This window comes from Anas acuta, chromosome 6 (genome assembly GCF_963932015.1).
Source record: "Anas acuta chromosome 6, bAnaAcu1.1, whole genome shotgun sequence".
NCBI classification, from domain to species: domain Eukaryota; kingdom Metazoa; phylum Chordata; class Aves; order Anseriformes; family Anatidae; genus Anas; species Anas acuta.
Window position 1 is genome coordinate 14,094,857 of NC_088984.1, and position 27,370 is coordinate 14,122,226.

Sequence of the window (27,370 nt, forward strand, 5' to 3'; positions counted from 1 at the left end):
CATGGAGCTCAGTTGGAAGCACCCATGCCAGCAGCTGGTGTGTGCAATCCTCAGGTGCACCTCACATGGGGTGTCAGGGAGGGATTCACCTCTGTAGTCCCACAATCCCTGGGGATGGCTCCTGCAGGGGATAGCCCTCCTGAAAAATACTCATCCACCTGCCTCTAGAAACATTGTCCTTGCTGTTACACTTTGCATATGAACTTACATTACACAGAGGCACATGCTACATTTTCTAGTTTCGTGATTCAAATATTCCAGCAAAATAAAGGATCCAAAATTTGTCTTGAAGTCAAGAAGCACCCTGATGTGGTAGAATATCCATTCCCTCTCCTTTACCTTAATGGCAAGTTTGGCTGCTGGAAGATAACATTTTCCAGGTGGGCTCCATCTTCTCCAAGTGGAGACAGCAGACATCTATCTCCATCTCTTGAATGTGTGTATTATTAGAGCTATGCCTTGCCCTTAGAGGATGCTGAAATGCTTTCACCCAAACCTCTGGGAATGTCCAGACCTCACTACCTCTTCTCCGGCATATCTAACAGCTACTAAATAGCACAGAGCATTGCTATCAGGAAGGACATTTTGCTCATCTTTACTGTCACCAAACACCAGTCTCTGAAATACCTGTGTCCTCTGCTTAGCAAGCCCACAGCCAGCTGCTACCTAACCCAGTTTGTGTTCTCTCTGTTGCTGCTTCAGTAAGAATTAGGCACTTCTCCCCGTGCCCGGACTCAGATTAAATGTGATCTGCTCTCTGCATTGTGTTGCTGAGAAATGAATTCAGTCCCAATGAGAAGAGAATAGCTGCAGGACATTTGGCTGTTGCTGACATTCTCGCACCAGCACTTTGCAAACTGCACTCCCGCTGATTCTGAGAGGGCACTCAGCACCTTACAGCTGCCGATGCACGGCTCTCCTGCACCCATCCATGCCGAGCAGTGCAGAGATGAAACACACACTTCTTACAAACAGGTTTATTTGCATTTTGACTGGAGCACAGATTCTAGATACAGATTTCTTCTGCACAACAGTACAATAGCCAGTGCAAAATATGCTTTTTTTTTTTTTTTAATTCATGTACAAAAAAACGAACAAACAAAAAGACAAAAAGTGTGGCAGTATTTACTCACAACTGGTACGCCTCAGCCTCCAATCTACCCACCTCCACTCGCCCTCGCCCATCACGCCAACTTCGGGGTCAGCATCGCCCATCTCGAATGGCTGCATTGTCAGTGAACAGAAGTAACTCCCATAGCCCTTTGAAAGATAAACGCTCACCCCAAGCAAACTGGGAAAACAGCAGGCTACTTAAGAAAAAGTTAGGCACACCAGATGCTTACCAACACATCCCCCCACAGGGAGCAGAAGAATTTTGAGGGAATGGCCAAAAAAAAAAAAGAGAAAAAAAAGTACAAATCGGAAATGCACAAAAAGCTAGGCACCAGCTTAACCCCTTTTTTAAAGAGAGACAAGGATGTTAGCATACACCTCCAGTCTGCCTTCTGCTATTCACCTACAGTAGCTATGATCAACACCAAACACACACTCCCCACTTTGAGTACCCTGTGCTGTCAAGCAGATTATAATCTTAAGAAAATATCTGTACTACTACCATAAAGTAAAACCATTTAATAATTGGAGGAGAAAGACAAGCTACAGTCTGAATACAAGTATTTCTCTGAGAACAGTCAAAAACAAAAACAGAGACAAAAAAAACCTGTCCCAGTCATCCACCAGATGATTGCTAGAATTACAGCCGATGCTTAAGCAATACAACATCAAGCTAGGAAAGTCACCGTATGGCTGTTCAGCTTAGGAAGTAGCTTTGACTAATTTACAAAGCTTTGAGCTATCTATTTCTCTTTAACTTATTTTCAGAAGCCGCACTATAGAGCTGCAGTGCTAGTGCAAGAATATACTCGTCTTCACCAAGGCCTGGAATTTATATTGCAGAAGTTCATCAAATTTACATCACTCCAAGTGGACCATCTCCAAATCACCTAGAGCTGCTATTACGGACTTTTACATTTCTGCTTAAGGAATGACTGGGTTTCAAAGCTTGACCAACAAGAGTTCTTTACATTGAAATGCAATTAAACAAAGCAGAGTACCAATTAAAGCCAAAGGACACAAGTACTCAGCACATATATGTGTTGATACAGTACAGTATGTATGTGTATATATATATATGCATAAATATGTTTATGTTACATTACAAGGAGAGTGCCATTCAGGACTTCTCAACTGCAATAATCCTTTTACCACCTGCAATTCCTGAAAGTTCTGTCCATTAAATTTCACACCAAGACAATTAAGAATTTCAGTGTTTTCCAGATTGGATTATTATTTAGATTTTAGCCAATTAACCAAGCAGGGTGCTGAAAGAACAGGAGCATTAATTTTACAAACACCAGTCCTGCCACCTCAGGCACATGGCACAGATTTCTATTACCAAATTATTTGTGCCTTTCGTCCCCTGCCCTGAGGTGACATACAATGGGCATTTCGTTGTCATAGTCATACTAACTGATCTGTATCAATTTACTTAGTTTTCAGAGAAAATGTAACAATCAGTGAAATAATTCCAAGGAGCCAGTATGGATCTGATAAGAACCCAGGCTTGGGCTTTGCAGCACTGCTTGGAGTCATACTGCTTTTAATCGTGTAACAATTCTCCTGCTATTTCATCCCCAGCAAGCCCACTTTTACTTGTAGGTTCCATGCACGATGACAGTTTGGGGTACCACACTACTTAAGTAAGGCTTAGTTAAGATTCCTAAAACCCAGAGCTGATAAAGGTCTGTCCTACAAATTTAACATACAGAGATAAAGAAAAAGTCTAATTTAAATTACTTTGAACAGAAGGTTTCATTTGTTACCTAAAAAAATAATAGTGGGAAAAAAAAGACATAAAATGTAACAGGCACTTAAGAGCACTGAAAATGCAAGATCCTTCTGGGACATTCACATGGGGGGCGGGGCAGCTACTTATTTCCCTTGTCTTTAGCCAGTCTAGAACTTAGACATCTAGCCCAGATTACTCATTTGTGCTTCCTTTATTCTTGAAGAATGAAAAGCTTCCTTCTGGAGGCTGTCAGATTTTCAAATAGGGTGAATGGGTTTCTCCAGGGACACCAGACCCTCTGTAACCACAGGGACAGCCTAAGCCATCAGGTAATCACCTGCCACTTACACAGGTGAGACAAGCCACTCATCTGAAGTAAAGCCCTAACATCTGAAGGCTTCACTTGGTTTCTGTACAGACAAACTCACCATCTTCACTAGGCCAAGGGGCTGCTTTTGTGCTTTGGGAGGCAGAGAGGAAGGTTTGTCTGCAGCCCAGTCTCACACTAACATTGCTCTGACCAATGCCACTGCAAGCGCTCCTTCTCAGCCACAACGGTCCATGGTCAGTTTGCCCACATACAACAACCTGTTGGTTACACAGCATCATGCAAAACAGGGGCAAAGGGTGCAATGTGTTTTTCGAACACCCAGAGACAAGTGGAAGTAACTCGTCATTCATCCAGACACCCAACTAGCTGGTGTCGAGATGTTCATGGGTGTGTATGCTACTTCAGCACAAGCCCCCAAATTTCTGTTGGGACTACAGAGGTTCAACAAGGACTAGAACTACTTTGTCAAGTAGGCGTTAGCCTTACATACACATTACAGTTATACAGCTCAACAAACAAGCTAACATAGATAAAAACTGTAGAGCCCACCTAGTAGAACAATATTTATAATCTACATGATTGTTTACTCTGGTATACCTTCTTACAACATAGGAAGAAGAGCAAGATATACTGTCAGATTCATCCTTATATCAATATAAAATTACTCAATTTTAAAAATCTAAATATAACAAAGCCCTAACAGAGTTATTTTTGTTCAAAATTAATCAAGCAAGTGTTACAGAAATAGCATTAGGACTTCTGCGTATACTTCTTTATGGGCAAGATTTGTTTCTAAAATAACCAAGAACAAGTTATACTTCATAAAAATAAGCACACGGTTCTTAGTCCCTAACCATGACAGCAAAGCTGCCTCTATCCTTCCTTTGCAGTGCTGTGTTTATCTATTGCTGTGCCCCCTAAATTGCAGGGCTATCACATGTGAGTGGATCAGGTACTGACTACACTCTATCTGGCAACCCCAATTTAAATCCCTCTCATCAGGCCAGATCCACCTCTCTCAGTTGAATGACAACAGCAGCAATGCCAGATAAGCAGTACAAGGCCAATATTACAAAATGACATGAAAAAGTGTAGCCAATGCATCTTCTACAACAGAAACCAGACAGCAAGCAGCTCCTGGCACACACTGGCATGTAGTCCCCACCTATTCACAAACATTTTGGAAGGTAACTATAGCTGTGAGGCCACAACTGGGGTCAGGGGACTCCCCACTGCCTCCTGACACAGGCTGCAGAGCCAGGGGGTGACACAGCTGCCTCTCAGACAGAATAAACCTCTGCGACATCATTCAGCCTAGGCCAATAACCTTAACTTCTGTCATTGATGTACTTAATTTTCTTCAGAGTGCAGCGAAATAAAAGGGACACAAGGGAAACACGGATGTAGCTCAGCAGTGCCTGCAGTAGTTGGTGGCAAGTAGCTGCAGGAGGAAGTGAAGCTTGTCCTCCCATCTTCTGGGGAGTTTTGATCTGAGAGGGTGGCTGCAGGGAAGGACCTTCCACCATGACATGCCTCGGGGCTTACAAAGTTCCTAAGTGCCACAAAGGGCAGCAAAAACAACTCAGTCTGGGTGTGAGAACAGCATGGTTCAGCTGGAAACAACATTCAAAGATCATCAGGTCCAAGTTCCTGACCACTTCAGGGCTAACCAAAAGTTAAAGCATATTAGTGAGGGCATTGTCCAAAAGTCTTTTGAACACTGAGAGGCATGGGGCATCAACTACATCTATAGGAAGCCTGGTTCCAGTGTTTGACCAGAAATAAAGGTTTTGGTCAGTCACAAGTTCCCCTTCAGTGGCACTTTCATTTCAAGGCATGGTCAAGTTTCACGCGGCCTCATCTTCCTCAGAAAGATGGCATTTCCCATCTTCCAAAAAGGCATTTCTACCCCCAAAGCTACTCCCAGCCTCTCTGTTTGGCACCACCTCACTCCAAGAGGCTACTCACAACTTTTCTCACCTACACAACCTGATCCTCAACCAAGCAGCCTCAAGCTCCTTCGCTTCACAGGGTGGAACTGCCATGTCCCAAACCCTGAAAGTCTCTTTTGGATAACTGCTACGATTCATGGAGCATCCGGGACAGCCAGTTGTGCAAGATCATGCCTAAGTATGCAATGTTAGTCAATTAGATGAGTTGGCTGCAGGTTTTCCCATTGTAACACAGTTTTTCTATTCTAGTATTATTTTTGGTTTAAAAAAAAATGGTGGGGATGGGTGCTTTTTTTGTTGCTTTTCTTTTGGTAGTGGGGGTTTGCACAAAAGTTCATGCTTTTAGTGGAAAAAAAAATGCTTTTCTCTGTACTTTGCTCTTTATTTCTGTTGGGAAAACTTGAAACACATCGTTTTTGTCAGAAAAATTATCAGTCCACGTCTGTCCGAATTCCTCCGGTGTCAGCTGGGAGCTCTAATTCACGGTCTGCACATCCCCCTTTCCCAGAAGGCTGGGCTCCTGGGCACCCCTCCAGCCTTCATGACGCACTCCCCCTTTGACTAACCCGCGGTAAGTGCACCAAGGGATCTGACATCCAGCCAAGGAGCTCGGCCCCAGGGGAGACATGGCGCACAAGGCACTTTAATGGTAATTTCTGAGGTCTGCGACAGTAGCTAAAACTGATGCTGCTTTAAGGGTCAAATGGATTTAATTAAACGTTTCCATTCCAAAACGCTAGAACGTTTTATTCAGCGTTTTCCAACTGACAATTTCTCTCTTTTTTTTTTTTTTTTTTTTGAAAATTTCCATTCCAGGAAAATGTTGGTATTTCAGCTTTCTGTCTCAATTCAGGGAGAAATGAAATGTTTAAGCAGAAGAATTTGATGCTAGATAGCCATTCAGTTTGGGAGACAGCCTTATTAATTAGCTGCCAAAATCATCCATCCATGCAAGAAGGGTGTGATCCAGTTTGCCTTTGACATCAGCGAAAACCACTTTTTCAGCTTCATGGAGCCTGGATGGCATCCCAAGAGACCTGGGGAGGGGTGTGGGGGTTAACTGTAGTTGAGGCTATTCGAAACAGGAATCCAGAGTGAAACAGCAAGAATATACAAAGCAGCCAACTAAGATGATCCATTACCTGGGCTCAATCTAAACTCAGTTTTACTTACTTTAATGATTTTCGCCTGCTGTTACTCACCAAGATCATAAAACCTAATTCCCAGTTACAGTAAAGACAGCAGTTAATTAACACTTTATAGAGTAGAATAAATCTGCGATATGAATTTGTCATGAGCTCTATGGCTTTCAATGTTCAAAACATTTCCCCCGAAAACCCTCTTATACTCTGTGCAAGGAGACTACTCTAAAGCTAAAGATACAATACAGTACTGAACTGCTTGCTTCAGGTTGCCTGTCCTCCTTTGAACCCTGCAAAAATTGTTCTGTTGGATAAGCATTAAAGAAGCTCTGTCAGGTCAGACTAAGGTCTTGGGACTTCAAGAACATCTACAAATGGGAATCAGCTAATTGCAGGCTTCCAGGATTGACACTGTGGATGGGGACTGGGCACCAAATCCATCGTCTGCGTTGCTCAATCTGCTCCTGGATTTAGCCCCAAGCCCTCCACCTCAAAGAGTAAAAGAGGAGCCACAGGGAGCCTATGTCCATCAGCAACGGGGTGTGTGTTGAAAGCAAGAAACACTCAGAACTGTAAATAAAACAATTCACCCAACCATGAGGGGTCTAGAGAATTGGTTTTTGTTTATCTTTCATTTCCCTTTAGTACAAGGCAGATGTTTCTAAGCAGTAAGCAGAAACCTCAACAATTTTTAAGACTGGTGAGGAAGGGAGGAAGGAAGAAACATGTACAAGCTTTGAGGATGTTCTTAACTCCAGCTTCAAAGAAAAAAATGTATATCTGTAAAAGCAAGTTTTTCTTTAAGCTGTTTGGTAATTGAGTTCATAGGAGCATTTTATCCAGAAGGTTCTTCATGTTTCCAGTCTAGGTTGTAGCAATCTCAGTGAGGCACTAAACGTTAGGCTGTTAAAGTCTTTCTGTGCAGCACGGTCATTTTAAAATGATGTGGTAGCCATCATTGCTTTCAGCTGTAATAAAGAAACGCAAAACATTTTTTCATTGCTTTTAGAAAACAACACAAACAAATAACTCCAGGCTTTCTTAGGTAGTTTTCACTAGTTTGCACTCTTGTTCCACAACCCATTCTTGACAATCAAATGTCAAAACATTTACAAAAAAATACAACATTGTAACCTTTTATCATTTTACCAGAAGGCCTTCTGCTCATTTCTGTCAGTGGTATTTGAGTAATTATGTAAGTTTTTTAACAGTGTAACAGAAGAAAACACAGATCAATCAGTAATTTGATGCATCTTCTTGACTTACATCAAATTGGATTGGTTTCCTCTTCAGGATACCAGCACTGAGTTTGTGATAAAGTTTAATCCCATTGAAAGGAGAAAAATATCTTTAGAAACATGTAGTAGGAGCAGCAATGCTTACCTTTTAATGTGCTGATAACAAAACAAGATTCATCTTGGAAGTTCTGCACCATCTGAAGGGTAGAAGAAAAAAGCCAACACAAAATGTTTTTAGCAATTTAATTCAAGATTCTTTCAGTGTCAGTATTGCCTTTAAAGAAAAGTTATCAAACAAATTCTGGTGTTTAGTCCTACATAGTTCTCAGTAACCCTGCCCATAGATCATTAAAAGTATATGAATGATTAATTAGGGTCCTTACAGCTAATAATGTGCTTAAGAGAAACTTGCAGTGAAGTGCTTGCCTGGAACTGATCTGGCTTGTTCAGCATTTTACCCATCCTCTTTGCAACTCTTGATCCTACAAGTTCTTACAACACTCTAGCTACTTCATTACAGATTATGCTCTTAATTGACTTGAATGGCACTATTCCATTTTAGGCTGGATAAACACAGACCCTCTCCTAAAATCTAGAAATAGTAATACACACACACATCCACGTATTATACACACACATTCAGCAGAACCATGAAGCTCAGCTGCGTTTGTATTAGCATCTGGGATAATACGTAGAGATGGTCAGCCCTGAGGAATGAACGCCTTGTTGAATAAAGGAATGTTGTTAACATAATGTCATTTCAGAAGCATCCACCTGGTTATTTTGACCAGAGAGTACTAGAGATGCTGTGCATGCATCTACATTTACCCATTTGTACTGTGTTGAAGCACAGGCATTTTAATGAAACTGCGAAGAGATGAGGCAGATCATGGTAAGATTAGTATCTAAAGCTATCTGAGTTATTAGTGAGAAACTAGCTATTCAGAACATTTGCAGGATCTAATGAGGCCCCTAACTAGAAGTCTCATCTATCTTCAGAACCAAGCTGAACCATTCACTTAAGCTTCATCCACAGTTAATGTTTCATCCCATCCTAGAGCAGCTGTGTGGAAGAGAGGAAGTGAATTACCTTCTGGAGCTGTCTCCTACAGCTACAGCAGAGAGTGGACACCTAACTTCAGAGGGAAGGTGACCAGAACCTATGATCAGCCCAGAAAATCCAGCTTTAAGCAAAACCCTTTCCCTAGCTACTGAACATCATTCAGTACATGCAGTAGAGCTCTTCCAGCTCTAAGTTCTCACATCAAACACCCTTTTCACCAAGACTGATCTCCCTATTCTCTTTTGGGTCTAACAGCCACCCCCTGCTCCCGCAAATCAAACTTGACTGGCCAGTCCATGTGTCCGTGTCTAATGATGCATGAAGTACATTCATACAGTGCCTCACTCTTGCCACTATGCTACTAAAACAAGAAAGAAAAAAAAAAAACACACACACACAAAAATAAAGCAATAGACATTGTTAATAATTGACTTAAGTAAATAGTTAAAGCCTTATACCCAAGCTGGTTAAGGCAATTCCCCTACCAAGAGTTGCCTCCAAGCACTTTACATCCATAAAGCATTAATGTTTCAGATTTAATCAGGCTGAAATAGCAAGGAGACTTTAGGAATATGCATTACAGACTTCAATTTAGGCCCCAGTTGAGACCCATGCTCTGCTTCATTTGTTTTAACAATGTTCCTTATATAGGAAGCTTCCTAAGTGATTCTGGTGCATGAATGAGTAAGTCACTTAGTGGGGGAAAAAAGAGGAAGGGCAACTCACTATTAACCTACAAGTTAATGGAATGGACTAAATTAAGCCAACATATAATGGGACACAAACAGCTAGCAGAGGTCCATGAAATCATAGCGTGCATTTACACAGTGCTAACTCTGACCCAGTAGCCAGTCAGTCATTATGTGGCTGTAGTCATTGGCTGAGATGTAAGACTAATTGCCCTGAAGATTTTCAAACTTGTCTTCTTCAAAAAGCTTTCCTATTCATTTTTAAAGAAACTCACTTCAGTTCTTCATTTTGGAATTTGTTTAAGCAGCCAAAATGAAAAGGAAACAATCAATTATTTTTTTAATATCTTCTATAAAGCAAAAATCTTAAAATCACACCAAAATTAATGTTATGCATGAATGATATGCTTTAAATTATTTGTTTCAAGTGTTTGTGATTAGTGACCTTGCAACATTTTCTTGAAAATTCATGTCATACTTTAAAAGGTCATTCTAACTTCAAGAATGCAGACAACTGTTTAAATTTGCTTTTATTCCTTACCTCATTGCTCACTAATACATGGATCCCTGTGGGTCCCTGCCGATAGATGCGATTTATCTGCTGTGGAGAAATGCTGTACAAGTTTGCAATCTTCTCAATTAATTCCAAGGTGGTCAATTCTTCCAAGAAAATTGCATGATATACTGCAACAAGTTGAAGAGAATTACAGTGTAATTATAGGATAGTAATGACAGGTAACACCAAGATACTCAATATCAACAACCGTATGGGTTTAAGATCAAGGTTCAAATCTTGACAGTAGATAAGCAAGCTTAGTACCTTCAGAGCAGGTACTAAGCAACTTGATGATTTGTAGACAAATACCTAACATTTGGGTACAGCAGGCAAATGGAACCCATGTCAGTTTTGACCAGAGGAAATCATAAGGACTAATGACAACATGTATAATAGGGTACAAAAAATAATAATCCCTTATAAGGATGTCATTATTCTTATATGATATGCTTTACTACTTTTAAATTTTGACATTTTAAAGTAGCTCTGATTAAGCAGTAATACCCATGATAAGATGTTGCACAAAAGCAGTATTTTATTAGATACTTTCCCATTGACACCATAGGCACAAACTGAAGACTTCAGTGAATCAGATAACTGTAGATGACAATATTTTTTAAATCTCATCCAAATGGTAGGAACAGCCAGGTAGAAAAACTGTGTCTAGTTAAAACTACATGCCAGAACTAAGTAGGATCTTCATTCTCATGTAATCCTACTTCTGGAGCGTGTTATGAGAGAGACAGTTCAGAGCAGTGAGTCCTCAAAAGCTTTGAAATTCCAAGAATTAGAACCCCACTTTAAGACATACCAGCCTTCCATTTCCTACAACACTTTCAAACAAGCCATATCTACAATCAAATTGTGGATAGGATGGCAGTTTTTAATGCTACAGTAATTGTTAAGAACAGAACAGAGCCCTTGTTATATCATTGTTTGGATAGCTTGTGAATGTAGCCCTGTAACTAAGCTAACTAACCTTACAGTGCCAATCAGGAATAAGTATGACCTCTTCAAACACACAATACCAAGCTGTGCCGTGCAGAAGCTCAGGAAGAAAGCATATTTTCAGACAAGTGCTTAACAAAACCCATACATAAAAACTTACCACAAAGACTGCCATCTCCATTTTCTCGTTTTTGGTGGAGGTGGGACCTGTTATGCTCTGGTTCTTGACAGACATAAATTGTCATCTTGGGCCTTACATTTCTATAGATTATTAAAAGACAGTAGTGAGTTATTTAGATCTAAAATTGTTCCAGTCAGCCACCAAACAATGAAAGCTGGAATCATTCAGGCTGTGCATAAATAACCAACTAATTCTTGATGCTGGTGACTTAGCGAGGTCTACTAAGAGCCCCCTGAGAGGTGGTGGTAGACTGCAGAACACCTTAATCTCTTCAGGGCCAGATAAGAATAAACAGTATCCAACATTTGCAAAGCAGTTCATCATACTCTCGTTTACTGATTTAAATTCTAAGCAGCTGGAGAATTTACAATGTTATTGCTATCTAAATTAAGTTTTACAGTCATCTGAGACTCCGGGGTTGTTCTGTTTGTTACCTGTGACGGAGATACAAGACAAGGTACTGTAGGCAGTGTCACATATGAGATACATGGAAACTATCATCTGGTAGCAAATAAATCACTGGAAATCCACATTATGCTGCTTCATTTTTAACTCAGGTGAGTTTGGCAGCATTTCTGATCTGCACTTGGATTTGAATACCATTGTGATCTCCAGCCTTTAAGATGACCCTCTGAACTGTTAAAAGGAAGTCTAAATGCTACAGCTCTAGGATTAACTTCTTGTTAACACTGAAAATATCAAGGGATGCTGCCATAACAAGAAAAATAGGAAGGAAGAAGTACAAACCTTCCTTTGATTGCATTAAAGAGCCGAATTCCATCAGCAGGCCCACAGATTTGAACAAAATCTTCTTTGGACATCTTCAGTAAGTCAGCACCTACGTATTTCAGATATTTTTTTCAGAAGTTAAGCAAATCTTAGCTTCCAAATTTTGTGTATGGTAAGCAGGATAGGGGAGGCAGAGAGAATCCACAAAGCTAAATCAGACAGACTTGCCTGGAGAGGTTGCAAATTGAGAGAGGTGACACTGCAAATGAATCATTGTAAAATAGAGTGCTAGAAGAGCAGTGGTCCATAGGAAGATATTCTAGACAATACTGAAACAAGCTAGCTACTTAACATTCTCCACTACTAAATGTCCCAATTTTCTTTTGCTGCCATGTTCACCAGGTTATTTAAGCATAATACAAGCAAGTCAGAGAAAGGTTCCTCTAAGTTTCAACATCTTAAATACTTCTCTCTTCCACCATCTTAATGCTGTGTACAACTACTAATGGGAGGGTACAATAAAGTTGGAGCCAGGCTCTTCTTGAAGGTGCACAGTAACAGGGCAGGAGCCAGCTAACAGAAGTTGAGAAAGATGGCAAATACTGAATAGGTAAAAGGAAGTAGCTTTTCATTGTGAGCATCATCAAGTACTTGAAGAGGTTACTCAGAGAGATCATGGACTACCTCCAAGGTTGGAGATACTCAGAACACAACTGCAAAAGGCCCTACGCAACCTGAGCTAATTGGACTTGTTTCAAGCTAATGAACTCAAGAAGTCCCTTCCAACTTCGCTTATTTTCTTTACTTCTACAATTCATGTTTTGGTAAATGCTAACTAACCTAAGAACAAAGTAACAACCACACCAGATCCGACTAGTGATCCCATCAACAGTGGCCAGCAGCAGATGCTATTGATAGGAAGCATGAGCTGCACTTACAATTGAGAATAAAAACAAAATAATTGGACCATTCAAACTCACCCGAAAAACTTGAGAAGAGTCTACAGAATGGAGAGAACCTATTACGATGAAGCCACTGCTGGGCATCTTGAATAGAAGCAGAAGGAAGGAGATGCTACATTGCAAAAAGAATAAGAAGGTCTTGAAATGAACTGTTCACCAGTGTCCTAAAAAAGAAAAGCACCACATTAACATGATCTCAAATACTTACATCATTGCTGGGAGGCAGGAGCTCCACTTGGTGGGTTGGAGAACTGTTGCTAAAAAAAATTATATAAAGTTGGAAGAGAAAAAAACATTATTTTAAATTTTGCATTCAGTGCCCATCCTCCTCCCCCTTCTCTATTTAACTCAACTGTCACAAGTTACATATTGATTTGATTTTTTTCTCCATCAGATTTTTAAAAAGATTTCAAAAATCTGGACAAGTACAAAAAACAAGCAAACAAAAACTCCACAACTCTGCTTTTGTTGCTCAGTTGAGTTTCTGCTCAACACTGAGGAAAAACCCTGTTTACAGACCTCATTCAAGATTTTCCATACAGCTGACTTACTAATGTGACCCCATTTAACCAAGCAAGTTGTGACCTACAAGTGTGGCTAAACCCAACCATTCTGAGCCAGAAATCCCCTAACTAAATCCATTGTCTAATAGTGATTCTTCACAAACACAGAATAATAAGGGACCTTCTAAATCAGCCCTGGTATTATTTTAAACATACTAAACTGTAGTTTATTACACAACATTTCTAATAGACCCTCCCTAAACACTGACGGGACCAATCTTAGGTATTTCATTTATTTTTTTATGATGGCAATATTAATGAATTAAATATGCCTCCTGTTTATCCTTCATTCTTGAATGGCTTCTTAGAAACCTGACTGTTTTGCTCCAGACAGCTTCTTTAAATCCCATTCAATTGGGAATTCAGCACACTGTCCCAAGCCATCTTAAGTCAGAAAAGAAGGGAGAAATATCAACTCAGAGGCTTTCAGCATTCAGCATCTCTTCAAACACTCTTGTTGGAAGATACTGAGAATTGCTAGAACAGGGCATAGTATGTTGCCTGACCCCCATAGAAAAGTAGGAGAACAAATTTATGGCCAGAAATGCCCAGGTGGTTCTCTGATGCTCATCTCCCAGCCACCACATAATCAGTGGACATTCAGACCTCTGCACTACAAGGAATTCCTGCCTGTAAGGTCTTAAAACCTTTGCGTAAAATATCTTGTCCCTTCCAGGAAGGGTACTGAGAGGCTAACTGGTCCTTGACCTCTTTCAGGACATGAAATGCATGGATACACAAAACACACACACACAAGGGCTACTGAATCATCGGGAAAAACAGAGCATTTTATTTGTTACATACCCATCTCCAAGGTTGAAGCTGTTGGGAGAACTGTTGTAGCTTGGAGATGGAGCATTGTTCATTTGATAAGGCACATCTGGCCAGGGAGAGCACTGTTGGAAGAAAGGCAGCGGGGATACTTTCATGAGGTTGGAAATAAAGGATTCGATTCTCCTCTCATACCACATTCATGCTGTTGCCACGCCACTAACTTCAGCTCATCACTCCTGCTGGGAGGAGGAGACGGGCCATGGATCCTACGCTGCACTCCAAGCAGGCTGTCAGGGGGCCAGATTGATTCCAGTTGTGCATTCCACATTTCTCCCATTTCACAAAGCCTGTCCCCAAATAACACTGGGCCAAAGTGTGCACAGCTGTAAGTCAGAGCAACGCCAGTAAGTCAACTCAGACTGAAGGCAGCAATGATACAGAAATACCACTGGTCTCAATTATGAATCCCTAATTAAATCCAGGCAAGAGTGACAAATACGCTCCAGTGGCATTGCTTCAGGTTTATACCAGTGAAAAAGCAGAATTTGAACCAGCCTGTTAAAACCTCTGGCTATTAGTTGAGGAGCTCAAGTTATAAATGGATATTACATAGGGAAAATTTAAGACAAAACAGACATGAAACTACTAAAAGCCTTCACAAATACAAGTCAAACTCCATACTCCATCACAGTAGTATCAAGCCAGAGCAACTAGCTAGAATTTGTGACTTTGTTGTGAATTGATGCCACTGTAATCAGTAGAAGAAATCTAGCCCTGTGGAAGCCCCTACCATCAAGAGCTCAAGAAAATGCTCTGTAGTATCCTTGTTTGCAATGATAAAAAGAAGACAAGCTGTAGCTTTGGAGTTTTATCATCTCCACATAGAGCACGAGCAAATATTTAACTCTTTAGCAACCCACATCTCCCTGTGCAATATGTCAAAGTGTATCAGAGCTAATAGCAAGAGTTTAGGATCTGCCAACTCAGGAGAATTAGGTCTGTGTACACAAGAGCCTTGTTAACAATCACCACGTTGAATTAGAAAACACACTGGTCACTCCTGGCACCTTAAGGAAAATTGAGTGGAACAAGCTGGATCTCACAAATAGGAAGTTTATTTACTTTAAGGAAAAAAAAATCCTTGTTTTTAGAAGTCCAACAAGCCACTTCAAAAATAAAAAAAATTAAAAATAAATCAAACTACGAAACACTCCCACAGGGAGATGGAACGGCACTTTTAAACTATTGTCTTGAGTCCGTTTGGCTAAGCAATTCTATGGCCTAGGGTGAGCTTATACATACATCTTAGCAATGAGGGGACTGAGTGTAGAAACACATGCATCTCTGTACCAGATGACAGTCATATCCACAGAACATAAGACATTCAGATATTCCTAGAGTACAAGCCAGAATATTCTGAGAGCTACCGTAATAGTAGCCTCAAAGGCACAATCACAGAAAAACAGATTGATAATTTAATCAGACAGCCTATTCATCTGTTGAACTGCCCCATCTCCAACATGAGCTTGTGCCAAACATTTCTGAAGAAAATACCTCATACAACTGGCATCTAAGTATCATGACAAGTGCCCAGGAGCATGGCAAAAGATAGAGAAAACATTTCTTTTAAACATAGGCTGTTGAGGACTGGTTTATACTCTGAAACATAAGAAATTTTGGAAGCTTTTATAAACTTCAACAATGAGAGACACGTTATAATTTCAGTAAACTCTCGATTTCAGTCAGATCTTGGCATAAGAGTCTCCACAAGAATCTCCAAGGCTCAGTTAGACTGCATTTGCTCTGAAATCTGTTTCCCAATATGCTGAAGTAGTACAACATATGTCTAAAACATTTTACCTCTGTCAGAATAGTTGTCTCATAGGAAGGCTGATACTTCTCCTTCTCTTGGGTGGTCTTCTTCTCCATTTTTTCCCTGTCAGTCTTCTGTTTTCTGTCTGCTCCTTTAGGCTATAAGCACAAGCACAAGCTTTCCCTTATGCCAAGTATTACAAGTTTGGAGACAGAAGCCAACCAATTTTTTCTGATCTGTTCACAGAAGACTCCTTAAGATTTATGGGGACTCTACATATGAGGCAAGACCAGATCTGCATTTTCCAGACAAAAAAAAATAATCTAACATTTCTACTGTTTCTATATCACCTCCCATTAATGCCTACTGCAATTCCAAACGAGGCTGACCACAACCCTGAGATTTGATACCAACAGATTTCAGACCACGAGCATACTGAATTATATACTTCAACTGGTATTTGCACCCTCTCTCCTGGAATAGGAAAGACGCTGCTCACAGGAGCAAGAATAGGAGCAGCAGATCATTCAAGACAATAACAACAAGGTTTTTGTAGGCTTAAGTTGCTCCAGGTCTGCCACACCCACATTAGAAGCTTTGGAGATGAACAGAATCATCTTTCTCTCCCCCAGGAATTCTGCAGCAACAAGCAAAGGTTATTTAAGATCTCCAGTTATGTTCACACTGTTCATGGAGGATTCAATCAAAGAAACTGGAGATGCCCATGCTGTCTTGATTGCCTAGACACAATGAAACACAGTAGATACCCTGAATATCATCATTGTAATAAGTTAACTTAAAATGACTTAAACCAGTATCCCATATATTCCTGAAAAAGTGGACCATATAGGTTTTTCTATATGGTTTCTAACACAACATCACCTTCAGGACACAAGCCAGTGAAGGACACTGCCTTCTTGACACTACTTGTCTACATCACACAGAAATTTAATTTTTGCACTGACACCTATCCAATGGGTTTTCATTCCAACCAGTCAAGGCTTGAGTTGTTGGGTGGGTTTTTTTCCTCATTATTAAGACATCCAAACAGCCCAGATCTCAGCGTTTGTATACTGTTCAAGGTGCAGTGGACTGGCATCGGTCTCAGTGTGGCTCTTGGGTCATTTGAATGTAACTAGAATTGCCGTGTAGTTCTGAGGTTATGCGGCTTTGTGCGCAAGAGGCCTGTTTAAGATTTTAAGCATATCCAGTTAAAAGCCTTTGTTCTTTTATTCTGCAATTAGCACCACTCCTACACAATTTACAAACTGTGCATGCTCTTGTGTCTTCATCTAGTTGATGATAAAGCCAAAACTACTTCATACCTTGAACACCTTGATCTGGCAGCTTGCAGAGTGCAAGTGTTCTGTGTATTCACCATTTTCATTCTGCTTAAAGGTGTCGATTTGCACCCGGAAAGGAACCCCCTTCTCTCCTCCATGTTTCCGTGGAGTAAATTCTGTGCTGATACAATGTACCTGGCAAAACAAAAGCTGGGCTTATCTCTGGAGACTATTTGAAGCTGTGCAAAACTGAGTTTAGACTCCCTGTATTTGCAGTGTGCCTTAACATGAGGTTTTAGCTCCTCCCTAGAAACTAAAAGAGTCAGAAGAGTTCAAAATATTTTCACTTCTGTTCCCCAAGACAAAACAATTAGAAGAACAAGAAGCCTACAGAGAAATAGGACATCAGGAAAAGCATCCTCTGACTTAAGTAAATCCCACACACAGATTAAAAACACATAGTTGGCATTTGGGACAAGAAACACTCATGAACAAGGAAAGCAAGCAAAACTAAAAGGTTGTGAATGGTTTCCTCCAGACAAAACTCATGCTTAGAAAGCAACATCAATGTGCTTTGGGGGGGGGGGGGTACTTTTTTTTTTTTAATAACCCAGATAGCGCAGATATTGCTTCAAAACTAGCAAGCAAGTAACTAGCAAGTGTCTTATAAACTAGTTATACATAACTGATTTTTTCCTCTTCTTCACATGCCGTCTCTCTCTTCAGGTCTTTATAAGATACCTCACCTTTGTATTTACCATAGGAATATCACTTTTTTTCTCTTACCTGAATGAATGCTGAGGCTCTCTTTGATGGATCCCACAGAAATTCAACAGTGTTCAGCTGTGTGGGGCTGGCCCTGGGATCCAAGATGCCAACTGACAACGGAATATCTGTAGAAGAAAACCCCTAAAATTTTAAAAATATTACATTGAAGAAGAGAAAGCATTTCCATACAATTACAAGAAGCATGTGAAAAGCCAAGCCACCAATGATATCTGTTTGAATGAAATCATATATCTAAGACCTATAGTCCTAGATCTCCTTTCCTCTCAAGGATATACAGATTTTTCTAAGAGAAGAGGATTAAAAAAAAATAAAATAAACACACCATACACCATGCAGCACCTCACTTCCAAACACTACACAAGAGCCATAATGAAATAGTCTCACCTATATCAAGGATGCGGTCCCCAGGCCGACTCCACCTCCAGCCCTCCAGCTGCTGATGCTCTGTGTACTGCAGGCGTCGATCATGGAATACTACACGAATTATACTCTGTTAAGAAAAGATGGCAAGGTGAACAATGTGATCTAGAAGCCCTTCTCTTGAGATGACTTTGGCTTTCCAGTGTAGGAGAAAAAGCTGATCTGTTCCTCCTACATGTTTCTGACCCCCATTCAAGAGGGGAGCAGAGTTTTCCCCTAAGAGACCCATCACCGTGTTTCTCAAATTCCTAAGGGACCCCTGAAGCACGACATCAGCACACTTTCCCCTTCACAGGGCACATTTATACATCATAACATAGCCCTGTACAGCTTTCTGGGATTTGGTCTGGAAGCACTATAGCAATGTCCACCTCATCTTAGGTGTCATGCCAGGTAAACATCACTATATTGCTTCCACACCCAAAACGGCTCACATGGGGGGGGGGGTGACTGTATTTAATGTATCTGTACCATGCCCCAATCCCAGTATATCCCACTCTGATGAGAAAATGTGAAAGCCAGCTCACCTGTCCCTGCACTGGTGGAGCTGACATGCCCAGACACATTGTCAGTGGGAATTAAACTTGATTCCAGCCATTAACCATCAGCCATTGACACTGAATTTGCCTTTAACTTGTGTTTCTTTCAGTAAAAGCATGGATAGCAAGATGGAAAACTTGTAGTTAAGTATAGAATAGAAAAGCTACTGTAACAGGGGAACCTTGCATCTCTGGCCTGCAACGTTGCAGCCATGTCAATAACTGGAGACAAATGGCTGGAATAAAGGCAATCCCCATGGCAGACAAGTCCGAAGTATCCCTAAATAATAAATCCTGCATGAGTTAATAACCCCTGATCTCCCAGTTTCTCAATTCCCTGCTCCTACTGGGGACTTCCGTATCAAACGAATGAGCAATTTTTGCCAGTGAACCCGAGAAGGCCCAAATAAAACCCTAGCTCCAAAGCAAGCAAGCCACAGTGGGAATGCCTGCAAAATCAGAATCTAAATCTCTATGCTTCCTGAAATGGGCAAAAGCCAAATGTGCCTAAACTTGGGCAAAAGTTGAAGTCCAGATTGGAATCCAAATGTTGCAATTAAGTCCCAACGTCTCAAAAGAAATCCTATGGCAGAACAGCCAAGAATTTGGTAGAGGAAGGCCTGAAGGCTGGATCCAGAAACAAGATCTGGATCCAAGTTTTTGAATTTGAACTGAAACAACCAAGTTCTATATGTTCAAAATCATGTCTATTACTGAAGTAAACTGGAGCTATGCAGAACCTGTGTGGCAGAGCAATGTAAACACCAGGGTCCTCCGCATGACACGTAACAACACAGGCGTGTTGCTCGGGTTAAGAAGGGAGACAAGCCTGCCTCTCAGCAGTTTTGACCATGTTCACCTCTGAACTTTGGGATTCCCCCGAACCCAATATTCACAGTGAAACTCTGGGGTCAGGATCAGAAACAGAACAAGGATTCCCTTGAAGCCCTGTAAAGCCAAGCTGCAGAGTCCCGTGGAACTCCAGCACTCAGAATAACTCCATCAACCCTGCTCCCATTAAAAACAATGGCAAAGTATTTTCCATTGCCTCAGTGTGAGCAAGGTCAGGCCCTTCAACAGAGGCTTTATGTAGTAGCAGGAAGAAAAGAAATCTATGTTTCTCCTTACCTTTACATATTTTGTGTTTAAATCTTGAAACTCTCCCAATTTCCTATTCTCAAGTAGACGGATTTCATAAGACTGACCTAGAGTTTAAGGAAACATTTCCAAGGTGTTTAATATGTTGTAGCAATGAGAGAGTCATGCTGGCATTTACGTGGCTAATAAAGCATACGTCTGATCAGGGAAAGTTCATTTTTGGTAACATAATGCATTTGCCCCAGTAATTGAGTAGGCAATAAAGCACAGCAGAAATCTGAGGGGAAGGTTTGTCTTTTGGCTGCTAAAAGCACTCAGTTAGGCAATCGCAGGCTGTCTCCAAGGGCTGCTCGGCCTTCTGGTCACCCTCCACAACGTCACTGAGGTGTTCAAGGCCATCCCCCCACCCCGTGCCACACAGCTTTAACAGCACTGCCTTCATCCGCCCCTTCTACTGCAGCAAAGGTTGGGTGAAGAGCTGCTGCACAACAGGTCCAGGCACTGTTCTGCAAAGGATAGCAACTTGGGCCAAATCTCGCCTTCTTCAGAGCGCAGTCAGGTCTGTGAGGTGTTCCAGTGCACCAGCAATACCAGGCCTTAGGTGTGGCTGCCCACTGCACAAATACTCCTTCAGATGTGTGGAGCAGCAATGGATCTTACAGCATGTACAAGGACCAATCCTGACCACTGGAAGAGATTCAGACTCAGGCACCCCACCACCACCACCCCTCAGCATAACGCTTTTAGTCTGTTCAGTAGAATTCGGCTAACTGGTTTGTGAAGCATCATCAAGTATCAAGGCTGACGGCAGACAAAGGAGATTGCTGTCCCAAAACCTTATGCACAAATGGCTAAGACAGCCCAAAAACTCATTGAGTAGCACCGACTATACAATAAACCCACAGCTGGTACAGAGGCAGGACAGGAACATTAGGATTAACAAAGCATATATATACTTAATAGTTAGGTTAGCTTTTCTTGTTCATCTTGCTATCCCCCCATTTACTGAAAAAAAACACACAGGTACAACAAGGCAGGCACCGAGAGGGCGATCAGTTTGGATCTTCTCAGTCAACCAGCATCTCCTCCAAACTGGCCCTGCAGAAAACTGCAAAGCAGGTATATCTCCCATTGAGTAGTTGTTATCAGCAGACAAAAATGCTACAGTTCTGAACCTGGATCTAGAAATAAAAGACTTTTGGCAGGTGATGTATCAACAGGGCACAGCATTTCAGTCAGGTTCCGTTCTTCTGGGTGCTCCTGTGAGTGACCATATCACTAGAGTACAGAGATACATGTGCATACTCAGCCGGCTGGGGCGAGGGGTTGGAGGACAAGAGGGGCTATGTTGGAGCCTCAAATGTTTGCACAACACTCCTACTGATGTCAACAGGAGTTCTGCAAACAGGAAATGACCCTTGAATCCAGCACGCGGCTTAGGGGATGTGAAGGAAAGAATAAACCATATGAAGTGCCAAATTAAGCACTGAAAATGAACTCAGATCTTAACCCATCTCTTCGCACATAAGTAAACCAAAGTAGAAAGTGACCTCCCTTTCAAGACTGCTGAACAATAGAAGCTGATGCTGTAAACCATAGCACTGAAATTGAGGTCTTCCACACTAACTCAAGAAACTCTCTGATATTCCCTCTCATAGTGGTTATTATTCACTTGGCAATTTTAAGAGAGAAGTACATTATCTCCCCACAAAATCAATACTATTGTATTAGCGTAAAAAGATCAGGCTCAGGTTCACAAAATCAGTGATACAGTTCATTGCCTAAATGGATTTACACAGCCAAGAATCTCTTGCACTTGCAATTTGCTCCCAAGCAAACATCAGGCTAATTAAACATTACAGAAAATTAGTTTAGGATTCAAGACCATGAGCTTCCAAGAGACAGTAGAATACATCTATGACTGTACTCAGATGGTGTAAAAGGACAGAGAAATGCCATGAACTGCGCTGCAGAGGCAGGCAATGCTAGAGCCACAAGCACTTCCAGTCATTCAGTAAGCATCTCGGAACTTAGCAGTTTTTTGGGACAAGTGGATGCTCTGCTATACTCCTACTCTTTGGGCAACCTGATTTGCTTACTTGAAGTTCCTAGGAGACAGAAGAAAATAATCAGCATGAAAACATCGACCACATTCCCTTCAAACTAGCATCGAGCACTCAGAAACTCCTCAGCGTGCATCTTCCAAGCACTCACATGGGACGGGAGCAATTCTGCAACCCAGCGAACAACAGGCACCACACATCTCATTCTGACAGGAGTAGTTCTGCTTGGAATAAGTTAGAAACAGATTCTGCCCACTGGTAAGAAAGAAACTGTTGTGGAGACAGAGTTAATATTGAATGGAAAGCCAAATAGGAAGTAAAATGCTTTGATGAAAGATATATGGGTCATCTGATGTAAGCCCTGGAACTCAGTTTATGCCATGAAAAGCCTCATTCAGAATGGTATTTCATGCTAACTGCTTTCCCTTTAGCATCCCAATGTTCAACTCCAGTTACAACACAGGACCGTTATCAAAACAACACAGCTCCCAGCTGAACTTTAAACAGTTTATTTCACTCTGTGGAACTCTGAGTGAGAATTTGGTCCTAATTCCTCATACTTCCTTTGTATAAAAATGTTCCAGTATTGATTTTGAAAAGCTCATTCTCCCTATAAATTATTCCAGCAAATTCATTGCTTCATGGCTAATGTTACATGTAATTCATAACTCTAAGCTGTTTGGGATTTTTTCATTAAAAGCACTTTCCAAACCTTCCAAACCCTATGTTTCGCCCCCATTGTACTTTACCATTTCAAGAGTTTTGCTGGTAGCAATGCCAATCCTAAAACTGTAACAACTCCAAGGAAGGGGAAAAAGAAAAAAAAAAGAAAAAAAATAAAGAATCAGTGCTTGGATTCTGGAGAACAAGATTGCTTTGCAAAATCAATGGAACCACAGTGACCTAACCTGAAGAAAGCTGAACAGAATTTGCCCAAGGCTCTGGTACACAGATCATCTATGAATCCTGCACTACTGACTCTGCAGCCCTAAGAGACACAGGCTGACAGTTTTCTGCACAGACTAAATCATTGTTACTTCAGTATCTAAATCTGTAAAGAAAAATGGATGCTAGCGTGACTAAAACCCCATCTTTCTGTCTTCAGTTCCAGACTGCAACTGGCTAAACTCAAAACATGGTGAGTTCCCCTATGCTGAATTTTTCCATCTGCCTCATTCATTAATACAGGTTAGACTAGATATTTCCAAGTCAAAGCTTGGTGGTAAAGCTGAAGTCAGGTGCTGATGCTGAGACTTTGCAATGATTCAGCTGAACAGTCTGACCTTGAGCAGGGCAGCAGCCGGTCCTCAGCTGACGAGGGTTTGGTATCCACTGTGCTCATGTGGTAGGAAGAACCCTAAGAAAATGTCTGTGGTGATGGAGAGCAGTGGTGGCAGTTTCACAGCAGTCCCCCTTTACCAGCATGATATTCAATACTGAACATTCATCTTAAACCCAGTGCTAAAGGTCAGCAACCTGCCGAAACCCCTTCCCCTCTGTGCTCTCAACACTGGCCAAAGCTGCACCACCAAGGGTTCACAATGGCCCCAGAGCTGGTGACCTACCTGGTCTCAGGCACCTAAAGCCTGGTCTCGGTGTCTTTATCACTACCTGAAATGAAGAAGGTGTTTTGAAAGCAAATCCCCAGCACAAGTGATGCCACAGCAGCCTCCTGCCTGCCTTCCTGCGCGACCTGGTGCGCCTCGCACAGAGCTTGCCACAACCCTTCTTCCCTACCTCAGGCAGGGAACAGAATGGTAATAAATATTTGGATAACCACATTACATTCCTGAGATGCAATTTGTCTCCTGGCTTCACTGAAAGCTTTGGGGGCACCAATAAAAACCTGGGCGGGTGATGATACAGTGTAATTTGTATTTTGCGCAGACAGTCCCTGAGCAACAGCAAATTTATGCAATCACCTCCTATGCTAGATTTGAGCAACTCTGCTTCACAAATACGAGTAATATGCAGCAAAGTAGTAACCACCCAGGTCCACAGAGTTCCTGCCTGGTGATTCATAAAGCAATTGTATCTATTCTAAAGAGACTATTTATTCTATACACTGCTTATTTTCTTCACTTCTATTGTCTGGCAATTAATGTACATTAAAAGCAGGTATGACCAATTAGTCTAGGGGGAACTGAAAGTCAACAATTTGCTGCAGCTGACAACTAATTTGGTTGAAAAAAGGAACGTTTTCACATTCTCAAAAGGTACAAGACATAACAGTTTCAGACATCAGCAACTCTGGTCAGCTTCTGACCTTAAAAGATTATCCTAATTTCAAGCTCAAAAGTTACATTTTGTTCAATGATTATTTGCTACACAACCACAATATCCTGCTTTCTTTTTGTGTGTTTTGGTGTTACGTTTCAAGAGTCACTTACACTATGCATTTTGCGGTTTTCTGCACAATACATCAGTACGATACACTAATTTTCTATTAGGCAGCTGATGTTCCAGACCAGTATGACTCAAGCCTTACTTAACCTAGCCAAGTAGTCTGCTTGTCTTTCCAGCAATTAATTAAAACCTAACCTTATACTAAGCAGTATCTGCGACAAAAGTCAGTGGACAGGAAAAAAAAAAAAAAAAAAAGAAAAGAAAAGAAATTGTGAGTCCTCTTTCTCAGAACGGATCCACACAGCACTAGACAGAACCAGCCTGGAAACTGTTTGATTATTAAGCCAAGCTGACCAATAAAAATTCCATTTAGCAACTTTATATGGACATCCTAAACAGTGCACAGATAAAGGCAAAGGAATGCTGACAGCTGAATGCAGCACACAGAAGGAGGGGGGAGGAAAAGGAAAAAAAAAAAAAAAAAAAAAGCAAAAAAAAAGCTTTTCTCCTCCCAGACCAAAGCACATCCAGCAGGCAGGAGGATCACCTTTGAAACAACCAAATGCAAGTATTCAGGGCATCGGGAACACACAAAGATTCTTCTGACAAGAAAGATTAATGAATCCACAGAGTAAACAAGACAAGAGTGACTGAGCTGGCATCTGAGCTTGCATGCTTGATTGCCCACACCTTCTTAGCCTGACAAAAGCAGAAATAAAACTTAGCCTAAGACTTGCCAAAGTGTCCCGTGTGTGGACACTCAGCACGAGGAACAACGGCAGAATCCAGAATCCTCCCTTCCCAGGCCACAAATGGCGTTGGATATTCTGCAGTTGCTACAGCCTCCTTTGACAAGATGCTCTAGGAGATGTTTATCCAGAGGATATTGTGAATTCAGCAGCTACACAATAGGCCACCCTGAAAGCTCCCGCTATGCTAGGAGCATGGAAATCCTGCAGAGGAGGACCAACTGTGGGCCAGGCAAAGCAAAAGGAACATAAGAGTCATCCTGACACACCAGATCCATCTTGTCCCGCATCTCGTCTTCAGCAGCAGGCAGTTATAAGGGTCCAGGGCTGGAGCAGGGTGAAGACAGCGAGCCCTTTCCTGGCCACAACTCCCCAGTTTCTGGTATCCAGTGTCCAGTTTGCATCCGTATCAAGCTGCCCAGTCAGACCAATGCTCCCAAACTCCTCTTTTGCATGATCTCCATCTGAACTGGGGCTATAAAAAAATCGCAATTCATACATGACCTGCTTTAGTATTTGCAGTCTGACCCATCCCTTCACCTACCTCCTGGCCTGTTCCTCTTTGCAGCAAAGCTATGGGGTCTCCACTGTGTTTCGGTACCCATGCGAGTCCAACACCAAAGAGACTTGCCCTACTTGCCATTGCCACTAGAGCAACGTAACAGCCCAGTCCAACAACACTTCTGGTTCTACTACCACACCACAGAGCTGCATTGCCATCATGCCTTTTCCTGGGGTTCTCCTTTTACATACAATCTACCCCCAGCTCCAGCTCGGGTGTGGGGGGGTTCTTCGTCCCCTTCTTTTCTCTTTCTGTGCCTCTTTCTTGTGGGAAAGCCCAACACATGCCTCAGAGCCGAGTTTGCTGGAGGAAAACTTCAGTGCTCATTTACTATATGAACATTTGGCTGAGCCCTCATCTTCCCAGACTTTTGAAGACGGTCCATTTTACAGTGGTGACACTTCATAGCTAACAGGCATTAGAAGAAACACTCTTCATTTAGAGTGGTTTCCAAAGAGCGGGATGTATATTTAATTCCTCCAAGACTAGTCTAACTTGAATCAAGGACGCAAAACCAGACAATGAACACAGAAACACTCCGAGTTTCTAAATTCATTGTGTGTGCTTGGTCTTCTCTTGCACAGACCTCACCTACTTTGTTGGAGCTTGGCAACTCATTCCACCTAATCAAAGCCACGGTACATGTTGAGATTTTTAATACTTATTAATTGGTGAAGGAATGACAGACTTCTGAGAGAAAATGGAAAAAAAAATCTGTCCTGTGAACATAATTTCTTCCTGTATTTCAACTTCTCTAGCATGTACTTGAAACACCCGGGACTATCTGGGTCACATCTGTCCAGCTCAGAAATCCCCAGCCCCCTCTGTGTAAGTAAAAAAGGCAGGCTTTTTCTGGTTTCAACCTGTTCTGAGTCAATTTGGACAACAGGTTTTATAGCTCTGCAAGACTAGCTTTGTGTGTAATATTTACCTGAGTCCCAGATAACTAAGAAGAATGGTCTCAGGTGAGGGTGCAGAAGAGGGATGCAGAAGAGCTGAGTACAACTCCTGACCCCCTCCAGCCCTCAGGTAAGTCACTTCCTCCACCACATTTCTGCAGTAACGTAGAGAAAGGTGCAGCAGAAAGGAAGTCCCACAGCACCTGGCTTCTCATTGTGCCTTCTGCACAGTGGGGGAGAAGATGTGATTGACAAATGCCCCATCAAAGCAGGCTGTACCTTTGGCACGTGTCATAAACAGGACACCAAGCCAGGACAAGAGAAAGCTTGCTGCTCAAATACGTGCTGTACAGTTTCAGAAACATAAATGCTTGGTATGAAGCAAAGAGGAAAAAGGGTATTTTTTTCCAGCCTCTTTAGAAACAAGGTGTCATACATACATTACTCCTATACAAACAGCTAACCACATCAAAGCTGAAGTGCTTTCTAAGTTTCTGATTGCTACATAAAATATGATCTTTTAGGACACCACAAGTTGAGAAAAGGTAGCTGGAAAGCTTACATATCCCCTCAGGCTGCCAAGAACATTGATACAGACATCAAATGTAGAAACTCAAGCAAGCTTCACTCTCAAAACTACAGGAATCTCGAAGTAGATATGGATAATGGAGGAAAGTAAAAAAAATAAAATAAAAAAGCAACATGGAATAGTAGGAAAAAATCTTGGCTGTATTATCTGAGTTTTCACAACACTTGTAGCAACTTCTGAGCACTTCCTTCACGGATATTGAAGATTTATGGAAGCAGGAGAACAAAATGCAGTCTAGGGGCTT

General features: G+C 41.6%; 1 protein-coding gene across 1 annotated transcript in view; it reads right to left on the reverse strand.

The window, feature by feature from the left end:
* Positions 1 to 962: 962 nt before the first annotated feature.
* TFCP2L1 (transcription factor CP2 like 1) overlaps positions 963 to 27,370 on the reverse strand; it is a 37,790-nt gene continuing 11,382 nt past the window's right edge. The window contains exons 3-15 of the mRNA XM_068687470.1: positions 19,949 to 20,025; positions 18,246 to 18,351; positions 17,859 to 17,965; positions 17,115 to 17,267; positions 15,837 to 15,947; positions 14,007 to 14,098; positions 12,848 to 12,896; positions 12,658 to 12,751; positions 11,696 to 11,786; positions 10,928 to 11,028; positions 9,805 to 9,947; positions 7,657 to 7,708; positions 963 to 7,241 (exon numbers count right to left, since the gene is read on the reverse strand). Of these exons, the coding sequence (XP_068543571.1) occupies positions 7,204 to 7,241; positions 7,657 to 7,708; positions 9,805 to 9,947; positions 10,928 to 11,028; positions 11,696 to 11,786; positions 12,658 to 12,751; positions 12,848 to 12,896; positions 14,007 to 14,098; positions 15,837 to 15,947; positions 17,115 to 17,267; positions 17,859 to 17,965; positions 18,246 to 18,351; positions 19,949 to 20,025 (1,214 nt within the window). The 3' untranslated portion in view covers positions 963 to 7,203. The remainder of the gene's footprint in view (positions 7,242 to 7,656; positions 7,709 to 9,804; positions 9,948 to 10,927; positions 11,029 to 11,695; positions 11,787 to 12,657; positions 12,752 to 12,847; positions 12,897 to 14,006; positions 14,099 to 15,836; positions 15,948 to 17,114; positions 17,268 to 17,858; positions 17,966 to 18,245; positions 18,352 to 19,948; positions 20,026 to 27,370) is intronic.